This window comes from Sturnus vulgaris, chromosome 1 (assembly GCF_052056855.1).
Source record: "Sturnus vulgaris isolate bStuVul1 chromosome 1, bStuVul1.hap1, whole genome shotgun sequence".
NCBI classification, from domain to species: Eukaryota; Metazoa; Chordata; class Aves; order Passeriformes; family Sturnidae; genus Sturnus; species Sturnus vulgaris.
This window is the reverse complement of record NC_142243.1, coordinates 133,626,244-133,645,581: the sequence shown is the minus strand read 5'-3', so window position 1 is coordinate 133,645,581 and position 19,338 is coordinate 133,626,244. Positions and strand designations below refer to the sequence as shown.

The window sequence follows — 19,338 nt, the reverse complement described above, 5'->3', positions numbered from 1 at the left end:
AGGATTTACAGTGAAGTCCAAGACTGGGATAGCCTCCAGCTTAAACTATCCTTTGATCTGAGGCTGTCTCTTAACATCACAAAACAGTGTTGCATGAGGAATCTTGCACACACTGTTAGTTTTGCTGCCAAGATGTCTTTCAAGAAGTTGTCTCTCAATCTGGTATCTTTAGCAGAAAAATTTTCTTCACAGGAATGCTTGCTAGTAGTTAAAATTATGGCCAAAAATCTAGATTTAGCCCTGAATTTTCTCATGTTGATGCACTGTACTATTAATAAGAAATAAGTGGTGTCACTCAAAATGATGTTTCCCTGGATTGTGACAAGGAACAGGATTAGAGTAATATCCTGTAACTGGGAGCAAGGAGCTGTACAGTTCTACATACATTGGAGGTGACAGAATACCTTGGGGAGAGGCAGTCACTGCATTACCTCCATCCAACTTCTGGGGCAAGACACTGCAAGGCAGAAAGGATTGCAACATGTTATCACCACATCAAAAAGAAGAGTGCCTCCCTGCAATCATTTCCCTCTTGTCTGGCAATGGGTAGCACTGGGAAATGATTTTGGTATTACCTGGCTCTGCTGACCTCTTGTTATTACCTGAGTTGCAGAGAATTCATTGTTCAGAGAGAGGGGCTGAGAAGAATTCTGGTCAACCTCAATTCAGGCTCACTTTGGTTCCCAGAGAAAACAGAAGAGAGAAATTAACATCCTGCCCTAGAAAGTTGTTTTGTTGGGTTTTTTTTGTCTTCATCCCTGCTGTGGCAAAAGCCAGTTTTATCAGCACCACTGAGAAAGCTTTCAGTAGCTTGAGGATTAGAGAACATTATGGCTTCCACCCAAGACAGCCTTCCAGGTTTCTGTCCTCTCTTCCTAAGGATATCTTGAGATAGTATTTGGTCATTCTGTACTTTTCCAGCCCTCAGCAATCAGTAACCTTTCCATTTGCAGTAGGAGACGTGATTTGAACAAGCCACTTCACTGATTTCCTAAGAGAGGACAAAATTCAGGGCATGGCCTTAACTCCTTTCTCCTGGCCACAGCTTAGCTGAAGACCCAGTATGTCAGATTCACCTCAGTGTGATTCCAGGGACTAGTCTGGAATCAATTTGACCCAGTTAGTCTCTTTGATTGCATCAGACCTTTCAGAAGTTTTGAACAACAAGGATCTAAACAGCAGGCAGCAATCTGCACAAAGCCAATCTTTTCAGTTCAACAATTTTTAAAGGTCTATGCCTTTTTTCTTTTTTTTTCTTTTTCTTTCTTTTTTGTTTTCTTTTTGGTTTCAAATGCTTTCCAACTGAGCAAATGCTGCAACGAGTTCATGGGAGAAGGCCTCGAGGCACCCCTGACTTTGGCACCATTATCCCATAGACACCCCATACATTTTTGGCACCTTGCAACAGACACACTGACAGCCACAGGATTGATGGAAAGGGAAAGAAGCTGTTCTGCAGTCAAAAGAGAATGTACTCAGATTTCTAAGGCCATTTGAAAGAATGCCAGAATGATACTGGATTTCAGCATTCTTAAGCTCCTTTAAGATGATGCAGCAAGTGGTCTTTTCCACATGTGATGATGTATTTCAGGACAAGAGTTTCTTCAAGATTTTCCAAGCCTGTGGGCTCCTGATCCTTTTTCAAATTACAGAGATGATGGCATACTGGGGAAAATTGTGATTAGTTTAAACTCTCCACAGCTGCAAGAGATGAATGTAAAAATTCCACCCAAAAATCCACTTCTTCTGGATTGAATTTACCTACATGACACAGAGTCCTGGCCAAGGGACCACTTAAAAGAGCTGGAGCAGCATCAACACTATTTCGTTTCTTCCATCGCATCAGCCCAGCAAAGGCTCACAACTCTTTGACCCTACACATCTCCCCCAGCAGCACTGCCGTGGATCGGATGGGGGTATTAACAGCGACCTGAGATATGTGGGGAGGAAAATGGAACAATGAAATAAAAGCTTAAGTACGAGGGAATTCAGACAGGGCTTGCAACTCATTAATTGAAATACCCAGAGAATTGTAAAATACCTTGTTACCAAGAGGCTTTGCTTGGAGCTCTTAAGGACAGCAGATCCCACTTCATCACAGGGTGACAAATTTTGAGCCATCGTGGGTAAAAGCACTGTGCTGAGCTAAGGAGATGGCAATGCTCTGTTTAGCGTAACACGACCTCTCTCTCTAAATTGCTTCATTATATTTCTAAAAATATATAATAATATACAGCATTCACTGACACTGTAGGCAGTGTGCTCACCTCGGCATATCTCACCTCCCGGGTGTCCCTGACCAGAGGGGAGGTGGAGCTGGCATTGGAAGAGTGGTGACTGACACCTCCTACGTTTGTCTGGATTTATTAACAGGGCGATTGGCAACAGCCACCTGTATGGCACTTTCCTCAAAAATGCCCGCCCCGACTTCCCGGGCGCTGTGGGGGCTGGCCGCTCTCTCCGCAACTCCTCATCTGCGCCAAAAACAAAACAAAACAAAACAAAACAAAACAAAACAAAACAAAACAAACAAACAAACTAAAAAAACTAAAAAAAATTAACTTAAAAAAAACAACGGGCTTCTCCCGCGGGACTTTGCAAAGCCTAACCATTTGGTTTTGCTCTAAACAGACCAATATCCAGCCGAGCGATCTGCATGACAGACGCATTAAGCCTAACCTCTATTTTAAACCTTTCACTGCGCCCCGTGAGGAGGACGGAGCCAAGCACCAAACCGCGTCCTTTCTCCGCTAACCCGTCATGAGAAGGCGGGAAGGCCTCTTGCAGCATGCGTAGTCGTGGCCGAGTGGTTAAGGCGATGGACTAGAAATCCATTGGGGTCTCCCCGCGCAGGTTCGAATCCTGCCGACTACGACCGCGGTCACGTGGTATCAATTTTTCTTATTTTTCCTTCCCCTCCCCGCTGTTCACCGCTGAATCCCGGGAGCGGCTCTGCGGGGGCGCGGCCGCGGCCCGAGCCCCGCAGGCCCCCCCAGCTGCCCTCGCCCCGGCCCCGGCCGGGCGGGCAGACCCCGCCCCTGCCGCCGCCGCCGCCGCCGCCGCCGCCGCCTTGGCAACCGCGGGGCGGCAAGATGGCGGACGAGCTGGACCGGCTGCTGGACGAGGTGGAGAGGCGGCTGTGCCAGCGGCGCGGCGGCGGCGGCGGCGAGGAGGAGCCCGCGGCGGCCAAGGAGGGCAGGTTAGCGCTCCCGCCGCGGTCCCGCCGCCCTCACACCCCTCCCCGCCGAGCGAGGGGCCGCCTGGGGGGCGCGCAGCCCCTCCCTGCCCGCCCCGCGCGGCCACATCTCTCAGGAACCCAAAATACGCGGGTTCAGGAGCCCCAACCGGGCCGACGGTCGATCAGCGTCACTTGCAGCCCGTGTTTTTTAAAGACCGAAATCGTGTGCCAGCGAGTTTAGTTACTTCAGACAGTCTTTGTCTCCTACGTGTACCGCAACCTTGGATTAAATATGGCGTTAAAAGCTGCACTAATTTGCCTCGGGGTTAGGGTTGGGGATTACTTGGCTCTGTAGCTGACCTTATGATAGCTCTCTGTATATAACTGGCCTCAAATATCTATAAATCTCAAGATTTAGAGCAGGAAGAACTTTAGCAATAGCATTATCAAAGTTTTTGTTCTCTTGATACTTCAGTCATTTCACCAAAATCACAGAATATTCTACGTTGGAAGGGACCCACGAGGATCATTGAAGTCCTGCCCAGGACACCCCAGTAGTCACACCATGCGCTTGAGAGCAGTGTCCAAACACTTCTTGAACTCTGTCAGGCTGGTGCTGTGACCACTTCCCTGGGGACCCTGTTCCAGTGCCCAGCCACCCTCTGGGTGAAGAATCTTTTCCTGATATCCAGCCTAAACCTCCCTTGACACAGCTTCGTGCTCTTCCCTCGGGTCTGTTTTTTCTGTTCATACTTTAGTTACCATATCCGCTACAGTAAGCACTAAACTTACATGCTACACTTTAAGGTATCTGCGTCAAATTCCACTATTTTCATAATGGTGATTTTGCAAGTTTGGTCCTGACAGGGTCATTGCTGACAGAGTTGCCAAGCATTCAGTGTCTGACATCCCAGCCTGCCCTCAGGCCCTGAGGTTTCCACCACGGCATCTTTGCCTGCCCTTAGGTTTCCCTCCTGACCATCAGGTTTACATCCCAGCTCTCACAGGCATCTCAGACTCCCTTTGGAAGATCTGGGGACCAGAGAGGCTTGGCCAGATGTCTCCACAGCTGGGCTGCTGAGCGCTTACCCAACACACATTTCGGAGTCTCAGGAAAGGGTCTTGAAAAATCCAATGACTAATGCAAGACCAGCAAGACCACTGCCCTTGACCACCTTACTGGACTTCAGTGTTGTTTGCATAATGATTAGATGAGCACTTAAATTTAGTCAATCAAATGACATTCTTGGAAAGAAAATTACATTGTTTTCTTTCTCAGGAGTAGATTTGTTCTTGAATGGTTAATGCAGCAGTACTACAGGCCTCTCTTTGACAAAGAGCTAGCAAATAGCAGACTTGAGTGTTACTTGAGCAAAAGCAAAGTGCAGGTGATCTTTCTAAATGCATCCAGTTAGGCAGGAATTCCCTTCAGGACTCCTGCAGTTGTGTAGCTTGAGTAGAGACCTTCCTCTGACCTTCTCATATTCCTGCTGCTGAAGCTAAATGTGAAAAATCAGGGTTGCCCAATTAATTGGCCAGTAAGTGTAGCAGGGGTTAGTTATACTGTCATAGTTTTATTCATGGTTGGCAGTGGTTGGAAGTAAAAGAAGCTAGCAAAAATAAGGCCTATGATGGGACAACTCAACAGTGACTGAAAGGTGTTATCCTGCAGTTTACATCTGTTCAGTCATGATTTGGATGGCCTACCTGAGATACTATAAAAATATTAGGTGAGACAGGTGAAACTGTTTATATTTTTTAACTCACACCTCTTAAAATTGCTGTAGTCTTGCTACAAAAATGAAGGCTGATGTATTTATTTTTCAGATCAGCTAAAGTGTTAATGAGGGCTGGCAGCAGTGAAGAAGATCTAGACGACATTATTGATGAAATCTGTAATGACAGCAGCTTTACCAAAACACCTCTGGTGAGTAGGGGTTTGGAGAAGTTGAGAACAAGTCAGGTTCAGATGGAAGTAACAGCATCATAAGTGAAAAAATCAAAATATTAATGAAAACAATCTGCTGAATAAACTTGGAAAATAAAGCAGAAAGGAAAATGCAGTAATCTTGTGGTGAGGAACAGGAGACATATAAAGAGATGTTCTTACCTAGGCAATAACAGGCAATTAAAAGAAATGCTAGTTTAAAATAGACTATAGTGTCAATGCTCAGAATCACAGAATGATCGCAGTTGGAAGAGGGACCACTGGAGATCATCTAATCCAACCACCTGCTTAAACAAGACTGCCTAGAGCCAGTTGCCCAGGACTGTGTCCAAATGGCTTTCAATTATCCCTGAGGATGTAGACTGCAGCCTCTCTAAGTAGCCTTTTCCAATGTTTGACCACCCTCACAAGTCGTAAAGATTTTTCATATGTTTGAGTGGAAATTCTTGTGCTTCAGTTTGCACCCATTGCCTCTCCTGTCAGTGATCCCCACTGAGAAGAGTCTGGCTATGTTTTCTTTCTTTTTCCCTGACATACCTTCATAAGGTTCTCCTGACCATTGTTTTCTCCAGGCTAAACAATTCCACCTCTCTTAGCTTATACCTGGATGTGAGATGGTCTAAATCCTTAATGATTTAGAAGACCTTCATGGTCCTTTCCTGTACCCACTCCATTATATGTATGCCTCTTTTGTACTGGACATAGTGCTCCAGACATGTCTGTGAGGTAATCTGGAGTAATCTGGAGTAATGTGACCCATTCTGGTCTCTCAAATACAAGACAGAGATGGAGCTACTGGAGAACCTCCAGCAAAGGCCCATGGAGATGGTTAAGAGACTGAAATGCCTGTCATCTGAGGAGCAGCTGAGAGAGCTGGGACTGTTCAGTCTGGAGAAGAGAAGGCTCCAGGGAGATCTTATCAATGTGTGTAAATAGCTATGGTTGTAGTAAAGAAGGGGCCAGACTCTCCTCCATAGAGTGACAGTGACAGGACAAGAGGCAATGGGCGTACACTGAAACAAACAAAATACCATCTGTACACAAGAAAACATTTTTCTTACTGTGAGAGTGGTCAAACAGGGACAGTCTTCACAGAGAGGTTGTGGAGTCTCCATCTGTGGAGGTTTTCAAAATGCAGCTGGACACAGTCCTTGGAAAGCTACTGAAACTGACCCCTGTTTTGAGCAGGGTCCCTTCCAGCTGAAATGATTCTTTGATTCTGTCTCATCAATGCTGAGTAGAGAGAAGGGATCACCTCCCTGGACATGCTGGCAGCATCCCTCCTAATGTATCCCAAGCTACTGTTGGCTCTCTGTGCTGCAAGGGCTTATTGCTGGCTCATGGTCAACTTGTTATCAACTGAATTTCCCACAGCCTTCTCTGCAAAGCTGCTTTCTGGCTGGTCAGCCCACAATAGTGTTCTGTGCATAAGGATTAGTCCTCCCCTGGGGCAGAGTTTGCATTTCACCTTAGCTGAACTTGAAGAGATTCTTCTCACCCCATTTCTGGAAGTCATTTGAGGTCTCTCTTAATGGCAGCTCAGTCATCTGATACACCAACCACTGCTCCTTGTTTTGTATCCTCTGTAAATGTCTTCTCATTTCACAGCAGGAGATGGAGATGAAGCTGCAAATTTACATTTTTAAGACAGTTATAATGATAGAAGGCATTGAAAATAGATATTCGTTTGAGTATCAGCAGTAGAAAATGGTGTTACTTATACTTCATAACCTCCTGCAGATTCCCTTATTTTCACAAGTGACATTGTTTTTGTTTTGTTTGTATTTGATTTTTTACAGAGTGACTAAATTTGCACCAACAAAAAATACTTCTATACACCTGAGGGAGAGAGAATTATACCAGTAAATTAATATAATTTTATCATTTTATATCCCTAGAACTTCCCATTTAAGATCTAGAGTTCTCATATTCTAGAATTCAAATAAACTCTTCTGTGTGCAGAAAATAAGAAACCTTTCAAAGACTCTGTCTTTTTGAATAATCTCAGTTCTTGATGGGTTTTAATAAAACAAAAGCTAAAAACCATTGAGGGAGAGGGTTTCAAATTATGACTGGTTTTAAAAGCAAAATTATTTTTAAAAGGGCATGAAATAGTAAGTCTTGATTGTAAAGTCTTAAGTGATCGTGTGGTGTGGAATTCCTTTAGCCAGAGCTGGAAATTCAGTGTGGGAAGAGAAGCCTTGTACCTCACTTACCTGTTACTTCAGAGCCTCACAAACTTGAACAAGAAAATTCCCAAAGCCTTCGTCCCCTTCTTTTGTGACTGAGATTTTCTGGCTCCTGCTTATTAAGTAAAACAGAATAATTTGATTTTGCTGTAATTCTGCATTTTATTCTTTGGTTGTTTTTAAACAGAAATTGAAGTCTAATTCTTCAAGTCTCACGCCTGAAAGAAATAGTGTTGTTGTACAGGCATATGGGAAAAGGTAGGTGAAAAATGGGGCTTGTTGGACATTGCTTGATTATAACTTCTTACTAGTCTAATAATACTGCTGCTGTTTAATCTGCTGAATTTCTTGAGAAAGACACTGAGAAGAGAGACAGTCTTTTTAAAGAAAAACAAAGATAAACAGGTAATTTCAAAGAATTGTTAATATGTTTTCATGTGGTGAAAATAAATTATAGTAAATTTATTTATATTTATTTATTAATTATTTAACTGTTGAACAACATCTTCCTTTGCCTTATGGAAATATACATTTATCAAATGCTGCAATATGTAGACCCTTATATATTTGGCATAGAGAGTGATTTTCATAGAGTTTTTCTTTGAACACTTTGATAATGAAAATTTTAAAATTCTGTAGTTTACAAGCATTTGGATGCTTTGCCTATATTTTAAAAATATTCTTTTATAAATACCGTGGTGTTAAACTAGGAGAAATGTTGTACTGCTTTCTCCAGCCTCTTTTGCTATAATTTAATATATTTTAATGAATCCATATAGATGCTGTCCAGTGTATCTGGGTGGAAGCCTTTCACCATCTGGGATAGGAACAAATATTTCAAAAAGGTAGGAAACCTGAAAAAAAATGTGCTACTTGCTTTACCATTATTTTTATTCACAGCTGTGTTTCTGTGCTGATACAAAGTTCTGCATTTGAAGTGGGCAGGACAGCCTTACAGTCATCTAAAGAAATGGCTGCCTGTAACTGCAGTTGAAATCAGCTGATCCCTTCCAGTCCTCTGTTGTTGACCACTTGACCTTTTGTTTGTTTGAGGTGTTGAAAGATGCTTGCAAATGAGACATGAAACCAAAAATCAGTAACAAGTAGTTAAGGAAATTGCTGCTGCATTATTTTTCCCTGCCTCTCTTCATCTCTCTATGTGATGCCAAGTATGTGACTTAAATCAGTAGGCTGGTTGAAATCATCCCAGAACCTGAACTGAAAATGGTTAGTGCTTCACAATTGCAGCTGAATTTAGCAGAAGAGGTACTTTGATGATTTATCCACAACATCCTAGAGAACAGTATTGCATTTCCATGTGGCAATTTTTCCAGTAAGTAATTGTGTACTCAACACATATTTGGGTGCTGCCCATCACTGCTATACCAGTGAGGAAGACTAAAGAGAATATATCAGGTGAATATCAGTTTATGTGTTCAGTGAGGATAGGAACCTGTAAAAATAATACATGAACATATAATTAAATCACATATCATAATTCTGAACGTGCCAGAGATGTAAAAGCATTAAGGTTAGCTGACATTGTTTCTAGTATTTCTGAGTGAGTGCTGTACTTTGGCCCATTTATGATGGATGTATATTGTATCAGTCAGCTTCTCTGATTTGTTTGTTCTTCTTTGTCCAGAACATGTGATCAGCTACGTTGTACTGCTTGTGACTTCCGTGTGTCACTTTTCAATGACTACGTCTGGGATCAGTCCTGTGATTATCTTTTTTTCAGGTGAGTCTGGAGTGGGTATTAATGTTGTGCTACTGTACTTTTGGGCTCAGTAAGAACAGGAAAGATGAGAAGCCCTTGGCACTGCTGTGTCACCTAAAAAGAAGCATGCATGCTACTGTTTGGGATCAAGTGGGACAGTCTGTGGGGAGGGGGAAGCATCATCTCCCAAAATCTGTTTTCATCCTTTTCTATCTCTTCTCTCATGTCTCTCCCTCTGCTTTTAAAAAGAATGCAAGTTTCGTGGATCAAAAGGCCAGTTTATTGGTGAAATAAGCAGGTAATCCATGTGATGGGTTGGACTCTGCCAACCACTGTAGGGTATCTACAATGTCAACAACGTGAATACAGACTATTCAGCATGTGCTTTGCCCCTCACCTTCAGTCATAGGGATTGTGATGGTTTCAAGTCAGATGTGCTTTATTCCACTATCAGGTGTGCTGTCATGTTCAGTGAAAATCAAATAGCTTTATTTCTTAACAGATTTCTTTCTTGAAGCAAAGTTTGGTTAAATGGAGAGGTGACATTTTTGTTCACTGCTTATATTATGATGTCTTTAATTCTTTGAATAGTTTTTGAAGACTTAAAAGTAAGGAGTTCTTATTTCCAATTTCTCTAAAGCTAATGCCAAGACTTGGTGAAAGGTAGTGTAGTAGGCACGTTCCTAATAGACATCAAAATTTGATTCTTCTTATTTTAGCACAGTCTCTGTGTGTGCCCATTAACTGATGGAAGAGGTGGATGTGTGCAGAGTATATGCTTGGACAGTGATGTGACTGTCAGAGAAGAACATTAATGGAGATATCAGCTCCTTTTACATTATTTTTCCTGTGTTACATCTTTGGTTATTCCTGGATTTTTCTTCCAGTCTCAAAATTCACATTTCTTATTGAATGTCATTATTTTTCCCATTATTTAAAGCAGCTTTAAAAATACCACGCTACACAATTCTCCTAAGGTTAGTTTGGTAGTGGAAAAGGTTTAAACAAAAGTGGGATTCTGTAATTTGCCCAAAGTCAAAATTATTTTGCTTCTCAGATCTTGAAATTAATAAATGAAATGAAAGAAAAAACCATGAGTGGCATTAGTATCAGATACTCAAAACATTGATAAAATCTGTAATCTTTAGCAAGATGTTTAGCTGTTTATTTTGACAAACCTGAATTTTAGAAAGCAAACTTAAAGATTAAACGTTTTCCTCCCATCAATAGGTGTGTGATCTCTTTTTCTAAAAATCCTTCCCTTTATACTTGGTTTGGGTTTTCTTTATTTAATTTGGCTTGTTAATGTTGTTTTTGAGCAATTCAGTGGCCAGTGGCCAGGAGGAGGTAATGAGAGCAGAGATAGCTAAAATGCTACATTTTTACTTCGTTTTTTTGAAACAACTTGTTTTTGTCATAGCATGCTGATTTTTCATTTGTTATTGTTAATGGCTGCACAGGAATTATTTCTGATTTGATGTAAGTCTACCCTCTTATGGCCATTTCATTTCAGTCACTATAACAATCACCTTGAGTAACAGTTCCTGATGAAAAGTTTAACTCTGTAATTGTACCCATTATGCATAGCAATTTTTACAGTAAATTTGATAAGATAAATACATTTTTGGGTAATTTTTAAACACAAGAATTAGCTCTGCTTGGTTTCCTTCCCAGTTCTTTCTCTGGGGGCTGACTGGAAGACTTTAAACCCAACAGATAACATTATTTACAAAAACATCAGTCTGTAGTTGATCTGAGAACACAGAAACTACACACTGAGACTTCTCTCAGGAAAGGACTGTGTTCAAAACAGAACTCAAATATATCCCTATATTCATCCATGACAGTGATATTCAGAATTGTCCTTAAGATGTTTTCTGATTTGAAATGGCCTCATGAATATTTTTTCTTTAAAACAAAACAAAACAACCCAGAATGATCCTAAGATGAATTCACTTCTTTGGCAGGAATAACATGCCTGAGTTCAGTAAACTAAGAGCAAAGATGATAAAGAAGAAAGGAGCACGTGCATACGCTTGTCAGTGCAGCTGGAGATCCATTGATGAATTAACTGACCTCCAAACAGAGCCACAGCTTCGGTGGGTTTGTGGTAAACATGGAGAATGAAGTCTCCTCGTGTGGGATACCTGCTTGTGTGGAAATGGCTCTTAAAAACAATTTGTTTCCTACCCAGTTTTCTGAGAACAGATGGAAAATTGAATAGTTAGATCTAGAAATAGATTATAATACCCAGATTTCGACCTGATTTTTTTTTTTTAATTTAGCTGTCTTGAAAGCAGTGTGGGGAGTTGAATTACTAGGAGAAATAACCAACTTGGAGGCTTTCTGGAAGCTAAATGAGGTTAAAGTTTCATACTCAGTAGTGTTAAAGAAAAGAAGAGGAAATAACAGATGCGAGCATGGGAAAAGCACCTTGAGACTGTTCCTCACATGCAGCAGAGAGCCTCATTTCCCATGTCTGCAGAATCTTGGACTCAAAATGGTGGTTTGGGAAACAACCATGAAACACAAGCATACGAATTTCTGCACAGACGTGAATCCTGCTCTTATGTTTTGCTCATAGTTGTTAATGGGCAAGTGGTTCTTTATCTCTTAAAAAATTACTTTGCAATCAACTCTTATCTTGAAGGTTGCAGCACACCCCAAAACTTTACTTCCTTTTACCCACCAATAGCCAAAACTGCAGGTGCTGAAAATTCTCTTCCAGTTCCTACTGCTTTCTTCAGAGTACTTTCTGCTGACTAAGGACTTCTACCACAATGAATTTCTTGAACTTCTCTTCAGCCTTCACCACACAAGAGATGAACACGTTAATGTGCAATTATTAAATATGTAATTTTAAAGAGATTCGGAAGTATTTTCAAGAGAGAAAGGCTCAGGTTTTTAAGAGTGAGAAAACATATATCCCCACTGGTGTTGAAATTCAGATTCTTTTTTCAGTTTCACTTAGCTTTCACTTCAGCTTCTCTTTAAAAAATTTTATATTCAAAAAGTGTTACTGTCCTGTTTCAACACACTCTCTTCCCTCAGTAACATTGTTACTTGGTGAATTGTCTTGCTTACAAACTCACTAAATTCCCATCTCAATTCATGAGACCAAGTCTTATGTGACTTGGAAAGGGAGTGTTTCTCCTGTAGCCTCAACATTCCCTTGAAATAATCAGGCTTATTCAAGTGTAGTTAACTTGTTTCTGGCCTTGGTCAGAGTGGTGGGATATGACAGCTTTTTGTCCAAGGAGAGTTGTAAACAGGTACAGAAATAATGCTTCTTGTACAGGTTTTCAGAATTTATCATTTTTCTAGATTTGAGAATAATTGCTATGTCATTAGCTACAATTATTTTGTTGGAAGGAGGAGCAGTATTAAGATTTGATTTCCTTTACATGTTACAAAACACTCCAAAGTCCTCGGATGAAAAGAATGTAAGGAAAGGTAAAACTAGAGCGTGAATGTTTGTTTGATGAAGGTATTGTCAGACTGTACAAGGTTTTCAAGATGTATCCCAGATCCTTAGTGATATTTCTGTGTTGGTTATCTGAGATGGCAGGGATTAGGTAGAGAATTCTGTTTAAGAATACATAAAAAATTCTGTTTAAGAATGCAACTCAGCTGTTGTCAAATGGCAGTACTGGAGAACAGTGTTGCTAAGTATAAACGTGAACATTGTTTTCCTCCAATTTTTTGCTTTGGAATAATAATACCATTTACATTTGTGAAATGGGCAAGGTGAAAATTTAAGACTTTTATTTTGCTTACTGATATGCATGAAAATTTTCTAGCCTGTCCCATTAGTCTGCAGCAGATCCCTCAAAGATCAAAAGCAATGAAGGGTGACAAAATGAGATTCCATCAAATTTTAATATGCTGCTGACTTATCTTTCACTTGTTTTACCTGCAAACTATGAGAGGGTGAATATAGTTAAGAAGAATCATTATTAATAATTGATCTGCCATTAAACTTAACTTACACAAGCGTAATAACATTACATGTAGCAAGCTCTGCACTCTATTATAGCAAATAAAGATTTTTTTTTTCCCAAACACCTAGTTTTGTGCTGAAGATATTCTGTAAATGCTGCCACTTGCTGAAAGACTGCCACTTATCTTGTTTCCTGACACGTGAGTCTTTGGGTCATGTAACCAGTACATGTGGTAGTCACAATACAAGAAGTGCTATGTTAGGAGCTGTGTACGCAAATTTTTCTTCCTGCCGGGCTCCTTTTTCAGAAGATCTGACATTCTGTCTGTGGTGTGACACCTGATAACTGCAGGCAGGTTGAGTAAAGGAGCATCAGGTGCTGCTCATCTGTGAGGGCCACATCTGATGCCATGGGTTTGGCATGTGTGCTTTGAGAAAGTTTTTCAAATGTCAGCTCTTAATAAAATGAAAAGTTGGAACTAATCTGGATCGTTGTATGAATTCTATTTTATTGTTCCTATCCAAGAGAAGCCTTATAACGATGATGTTTTCTGTCAGAAGGGTTATGGCATGTCCTTAGTTCAAAAGCATTGTTTAGCTCATAAGAAGCAGTAAATACTGTTGTGTGTGTTTTCTTACATCAGTGGAGATGTAGCAAATAGAGGAGAATTAAATAAGTTTTAACATTCTTTACCAGCTAACATGAGGAGAGAACATAAAATTATATAGAGCTCATAAAGGTGGATGCATTTGCCACATTTCTTGGATGTTTACCAAGGATAAAAGGTGGAGGCAGGTGCTGTGCAGGGTGGCATATAGCTAAACAGCTTGCAGAGTGGTGTATCAGTGAAGCATTTGCTGTGGTCCACTTGCCCTGGGTCGTGCTGTAGAAAACTGCTCATAGTACCAGGGAGGAGTTGCTCTGCATATGGGAGTTGGAACTTCTTTCTCCACCGTCCAGAAATGCCGTGTGATTTATATTAGATTAATTAACATAAGTACTTCCTGTACTTCATTCTGAATTTGGATTCCAGGCTTTGGTGCTATTCAGGCAATAATTATTTCCCCAACTTAATTGGCAGTGTGGACACAGTGAGGATACTCAGAAACCAGCCACTGCCTCAGCAGTACTCCTGACTTATTTAGGACTTGCAGTGTCACAGTGATGTTCATGTGTGTTTCATTCACTTTGATAACTTCTTTTTCTCTGGAGTTAGATGTGCTTTAGAAGTACGTGATCAGGGTTAATATGTGATTATACAATCCAGTCTGCAGAGGGCAGAGCAGCACCGCCGAGAGTTACAGGTCAGGCTTCTGCTTCACTTACAGAACCTCATACTCCTATTTTTTTCTGTAACAGTGGTTTACATTCAGCAGACGAAGGCTTCTTGCATTTGTCTCCTACTAGTGTCATTATAAGTGGGGTAACTAGATCTGTAGCAATTCCAATTGATTTTTGTATGAATTCATCCAAATGGTCTTCAAGTCGTCCTTGACCAATACTGAAGTAGATTAAATTTTTAACTATCATGTAAAGAAGCATAAAAAACTCTCTGTGTGTCCATACGTAGGTATATTTGTGTATGTTTATGTTCTAATAACATCAGTAGAAAACCGGAATTGCCTCACAATTTTTTCACCCTGCCCAAATTAATTTTTCCTGAAAATGTTAAATAATTTTGGCAAGTAGAGGTTGCATATGTTAGGATCTTCTGATGTTCAATACAAAATTTATATAGCACATCACCCAAGGTGACAGCTCTTGAAAAGGAAATATTAAAAGCCCAAAATTTAGAAATTGGAAAGAAAAAAAAAAAGTTGTTTCTGTCTATGTAGGAAAGCAGTGTAGACCAGAAATGCTGCAGAGCAGTCTGAGACACAGCATGAGAATCTCCAAAGACCTGCATCCTGCAGTCCATCATCCATGAGCCACAGCTGAGGTTAGTGAAGTCTCACTCTCTGAACTCTCTCCTGGTTCTTTGGGAATCCAGAAAGTTTGAGTGTACAAAGTAGATTTAAAGTGGATGGAAGTAAATATTATTTCCAATAACCAGAGAAGTTGTTTCTGTTTCTGCATAAGTGACAAGAAGCACAAACATTTAAACCATGAAACTAAAGTTTACTTACTTTACTCATAAAATAGGGAGTATTTATAAATTTAGCCTAATTACACCATAGGTAAGTGACACTTCCTTCTTTACTTACTTGATTTCTTCTAATAGAGGAAACAATTGAATTAAAAGTTTAATAGAGCAGAAAGGAACAAGCAAGGCTGAGTAGCACACTCTGAGAGGTTTCATATGTTTTGATAAAACATTTTTTCAGAGAAGAAATAAGCTGTTGGTTTTTGTTTGCTTCTAAAGTAAAGACCCATGTAATTGAAAGAAATAAAAATACCAAACTGCAGGGAGAAGTTCAAATGTCCACCATTTGCCAAAAGCAAGGACGAAAGTCCACGTGGGAGGTGTCCTTTCTAGGAATCTTTTATGACTGCAATTCCACAGGCTCGCCCAGAAGATGAGGGTGAATCCATCCCCCCATTCCCTTCTTCAGCGTTCCCTGCAGTATTTTGAAACCTGTTTTCTGTTGATAGGTTTTAGAGATAATAGCTAACATAGATATTATATTTAGATATAAGAGCTAAGATATTCAGGGCATGTAAAACCCTCTTAGACAGTGGTTCATAACTGTAATTCAAATATAAGCAGAAGATATTGAAGGTCTTTAAGAGAGTTTAGTGAAACTGAAACCCTTACAGCTTCAAAACTTTTTGCTAAAGATCTGGGAGGCAGAGAAAGGCATTTTCACAGTGGTCAAACCAGCATATAATATTCTAGCTCCTTAGTACCTTAAATTCCTCTGCTTAGAAAATGTGATTGCTTGCAGAGGGGAAAAAAATGTTCACTCTTGAATGGTGATAGGTGATATTTATAAGGTATCCACATAATTTTTCAATCTCTATTCAAAGGCAAGCCATATTACTTTAAGATATTGCAGTAGATGTGATAGTGAGCATGCATCTTCCAGCTAGGAGCTTTGGGGTAGTCAGCAGTGTGAGTGTGCTCGGAATTCCGTGTCCTGACTGCCCTGATGTAAACAGCAGTCACAGGAAGGGGGAAGCTGCTACCAGAGACAGGAAGGTTGAATTTAGCATCAAACTCCTTATCTAGGCAGAGCGGGCTGCTCAGGATGCTGATAAGAAAAAGTGTATCAATTGCTACAGCAGGCTGTGAGAGCTGCCTGGCCCTTCCTGGGAAGACCATTCTCATCAGTGTAATCAGAGTACAATCGTACACGTGCAGATGAGTTTAGGAAGGGATTGTATCTGGGGGCCACTTATCCAAAATAATGCTTTGTGTATTACAGTCTCATTCAGTCTGGGTTACTGGCACTTGCAGGAAGAGATTAATCTGCATGCTGAAGGAGGACGATGCGTGTCTTTAAAAATAAAAACTTTGTCATAGTAAGAGTTATTATTAATCTTACTAGCCATAAAGGAATATAAGCCTTTCCTGAATCTGAATACTCACTACAATATCTGGTTTAATTTTTAGATTACCGATTTTATATCAGTCCTGGCACAGCTCTGGTTCCACCTCTTCAGAGATAAAAGCTGTTGCTGCATTGTCTTATGTGCTTTGGATCAGTGAGATGTCTTGTTTACAAGTGGCAGATATATGGCTTCAAAACACTTATTTAAAGTGTAATCAGTTGCTCATTAACACACGATGTAATTTTCCTTTTGATTTATGTGTGTGTATATATTTTGGGAAATCCATCTGCCCTGAGTCTGCAGCACAGCAAAGCACCATTCTATCAATATGTTCTCCTCAGTGGCTGAAGAGACACTAAATGCTAGGCTCCCCAACATTTATTTTTCTTTGAATGATGAATCTCATTTTTCATGTCTTCCCCAAAGTATACTGAGAAATTATTTTGGCTAAAATTGAGACCTGGAAGCAGTTTAAAGCACTCTTTTAGTTGCATCTTCACACATGTATCTGAAACATCTTTTCCTTTCCCTTTCGCTGTCCCCATCCTCCATGCTAGATTTATATTTAGTTCTATTCCAGTGAGGGAAGGGTAGAAGCAAACTATGAAAAAGGAGAGTGGTATAAGAGTCCACCCATGTGTTCAACAGCAATAAAGCAACCTGTCCTGGGTCATTGCAAAGACAACATTATGGATTTGAATGGATAAAATAATTCAAGTCAAGAGGATGTTGGGGTCCATCTGTTCTGCTCACTGAACATGAGTACCACACATGTCCTAAGCACAGGAGGACATGGTGACACAGCTGTCAGCAGTCTTAGCACCAGAGTATCCAGCCAGGTGCTCCACACTAGGGTTGCTAGGGTAAGCTAAAATCTTTAATCGTTCTAGTTTTGCAAAAGAGTTTTTCCTCTGTGGTATATTGCAAATCCTTCCTAAAACCTGGAGAACATTACTTCTTTATAAAGTATGCATTTGCAAACTGGATAATTTCCAGATGTCAAATCATTTGGCAGGCCTTGCAATAACAATTCTCTACTCTTCGTTCTCAGCCAGTGCTGGGCATGTGGTTACCTTGGGTATTTTCAGGATCCATCATAAAGCAAATGACACCTTTAAATAGGGGAAAAACAAACAGCCTAATGGGTACCTCGTGGCAGAGAGCACCTCATCATGTTTGTCCCAACACATTCTCACGTCATTGTTCAATAGGGTAACAGGCCATAAAAGAATGAAGCAGCTACTTTCCTTTTCTGTCAGATGTTGCAAGTTACTCATATTTCCTGTCCTGCTATTTAAAGGACTAAGGGCTGAAAATGAGAGTTCATTAACTTGTCTGGAATTAAATATTTTCCTTTTTCTACAGCCATGCTCAAATGAATGATAGTAACATAGGGCTGGGAGGCATCGCCTTGTGCCTTGAGACAGGACTACCCCTAAAGCTCAGGCTAAACCCCGGTGCAGGTTGCCACCAGAAATGCCCCTCCCACCTGCAGGGCATCTGGCTGCGGTGTACATCAAAGAAAGTGACACCACGTGTTTCATGCCTGCTGCCCAGTGAGTCCCAGGAGGAAGGGAAGGAACACCCTCCTCTCCCTGCAGACAGATGGGCTGGGCTGTGTCCTAGCCAAGAGCAGAAATATGTGGGAGACCATGGGGAAATTGCAATAAGCTAACAGCAGAGTGGGCTTTAGACACTTCGTGGTATTTTTGACAGTTCTTACTTTAACTGAGCACATTCATGCTTCATACGTTTTAAAATAAATCATTGCTTCCCACACTTTTTTTTCGGCTCCTGTTGGCTGTTGTTTTCTTTACGGACTTGAAACTATGCTTATTCATCCTCCAGAAAAATCCTTATCTCTGTCTGAATGGCCTGGGAAAGGCTCAGGGCATGCTTACAATGCAAACTTTGAGGAAGTAAATTTAATTTCTCAATAAATCTCAATAAATAAATCTCAATAAATCAATTCAGCTGTAACATTTGACAGCCATCCTTCTAAATTTTGATGGAGACTGAACTCTTCTCTGGGGCGTGCTGTCTAGAGTTGTGGGTCCTTGGGCCCCAGGAGGTCACAGGCCACATCTAATAGTCCAAGAAGGGTAACTAAGAAAAGCAATTCTGTTTTCAGCAGCCTTAAATTTTCTGTGCTGGAAACTGTACTGCTGAGGAAAAAATGAAAAGTGTGGGCTTGCAAATTGAAAGAAAGGTCTGAGAGCACAACCACAAGTGGGACAGCCACAGCTGTTGTGTTTTTCAACACAAGCATCATGCAAAAATGTTTTTAAGAAAATCCACTATTTAGCATATTCTGATTCAGCACTTGTGTGGAAACTATAGACCATTAACGTATTTGCGTACAAACATTATTACATAAATTGTTGCCATCCAGGCAGGTGTGAGTGAGCACTGAGGAGCCTGCTCACTAGAAAGGCACACCTCAGGGCTCCCCTCCTTCTGATGATTATACTCTAGAGGAGGTTTTGATATGGCACCAACCCACTCTGCCAACCAAGGGGCTCCATTTTTCTTCCACGCATCTTAAATGCAAAGGAAGGGGCTCCCAGCAGGAGCTCCTCAGTGATTGCTGCCAAAAAGAGTAGCAGTGAGTTTGAAAGGAGGAGATGGAGAATGCTTCCTGTGAGATGAAGGCACTTCCACACCTCCTCCTCTCCTAAATCCCACACTGCTAGTAGGGATTTGGGGCTCTACCATGAAAGAAGGTGTCTGTGAAGCCACAAGTGCTTGAGGAAGGCTTGTCAGCTACCAGAAGGCAGAGGAAGATGAGATGGAGGAGGTAGACTGCACTTTTTTAGAAGTTTGGGGAATCCAGACAATGAGTATTCACATGCATCACCTACTTTTTAAAA

General features: G+C 40.9%; 1 protein-coding gene and 1 non-coding gene across 2 annotated transcripts; both read left to right on the top strand.

Moving 5' to 3' along the window:
- Positions 1 to 2,792: 2,792 nt before the first annotated feature.
- TRNAS-AGA (transfer RNA serine (anticodon AGA)) lies at positions 2,793 to 2,874 on the top strand. The gene has a single exon. It is a non-coding gene; the product is annotated as a tRNA-Ser (tRNA).
- Positions 2,875 to 2,928: 54 nt separating this feature from the next.
- CFAP418 (cilia and flagella associated protein 418) lies at positions 2,929 to 13,458 on the top strand. Its single transcript, XM_014879827.2, has 6 exons — positions 2,929 to 3,199; positions 5,006 to 5,105; positions 7,503 to 7,573; positions 8,095 to 8,160; positions 8,961 to 9,056; positions 11,003 to 13,458. The coding sequence occupies exons 1-6, from the start codon at positions 3,093 to 3,095 to the stop codon at positions 11,160 to 11,162; spliced, it is 600 nt and encodes a 199-aa protein (XP_014735313.2). The 5' UTR covers positions 2,929 to 3,092; the 3' UTR covers positions 11,163 to 13,458.
- Positions 13,459 to 19,338: the final 5,880 nt, after the last annotated feature.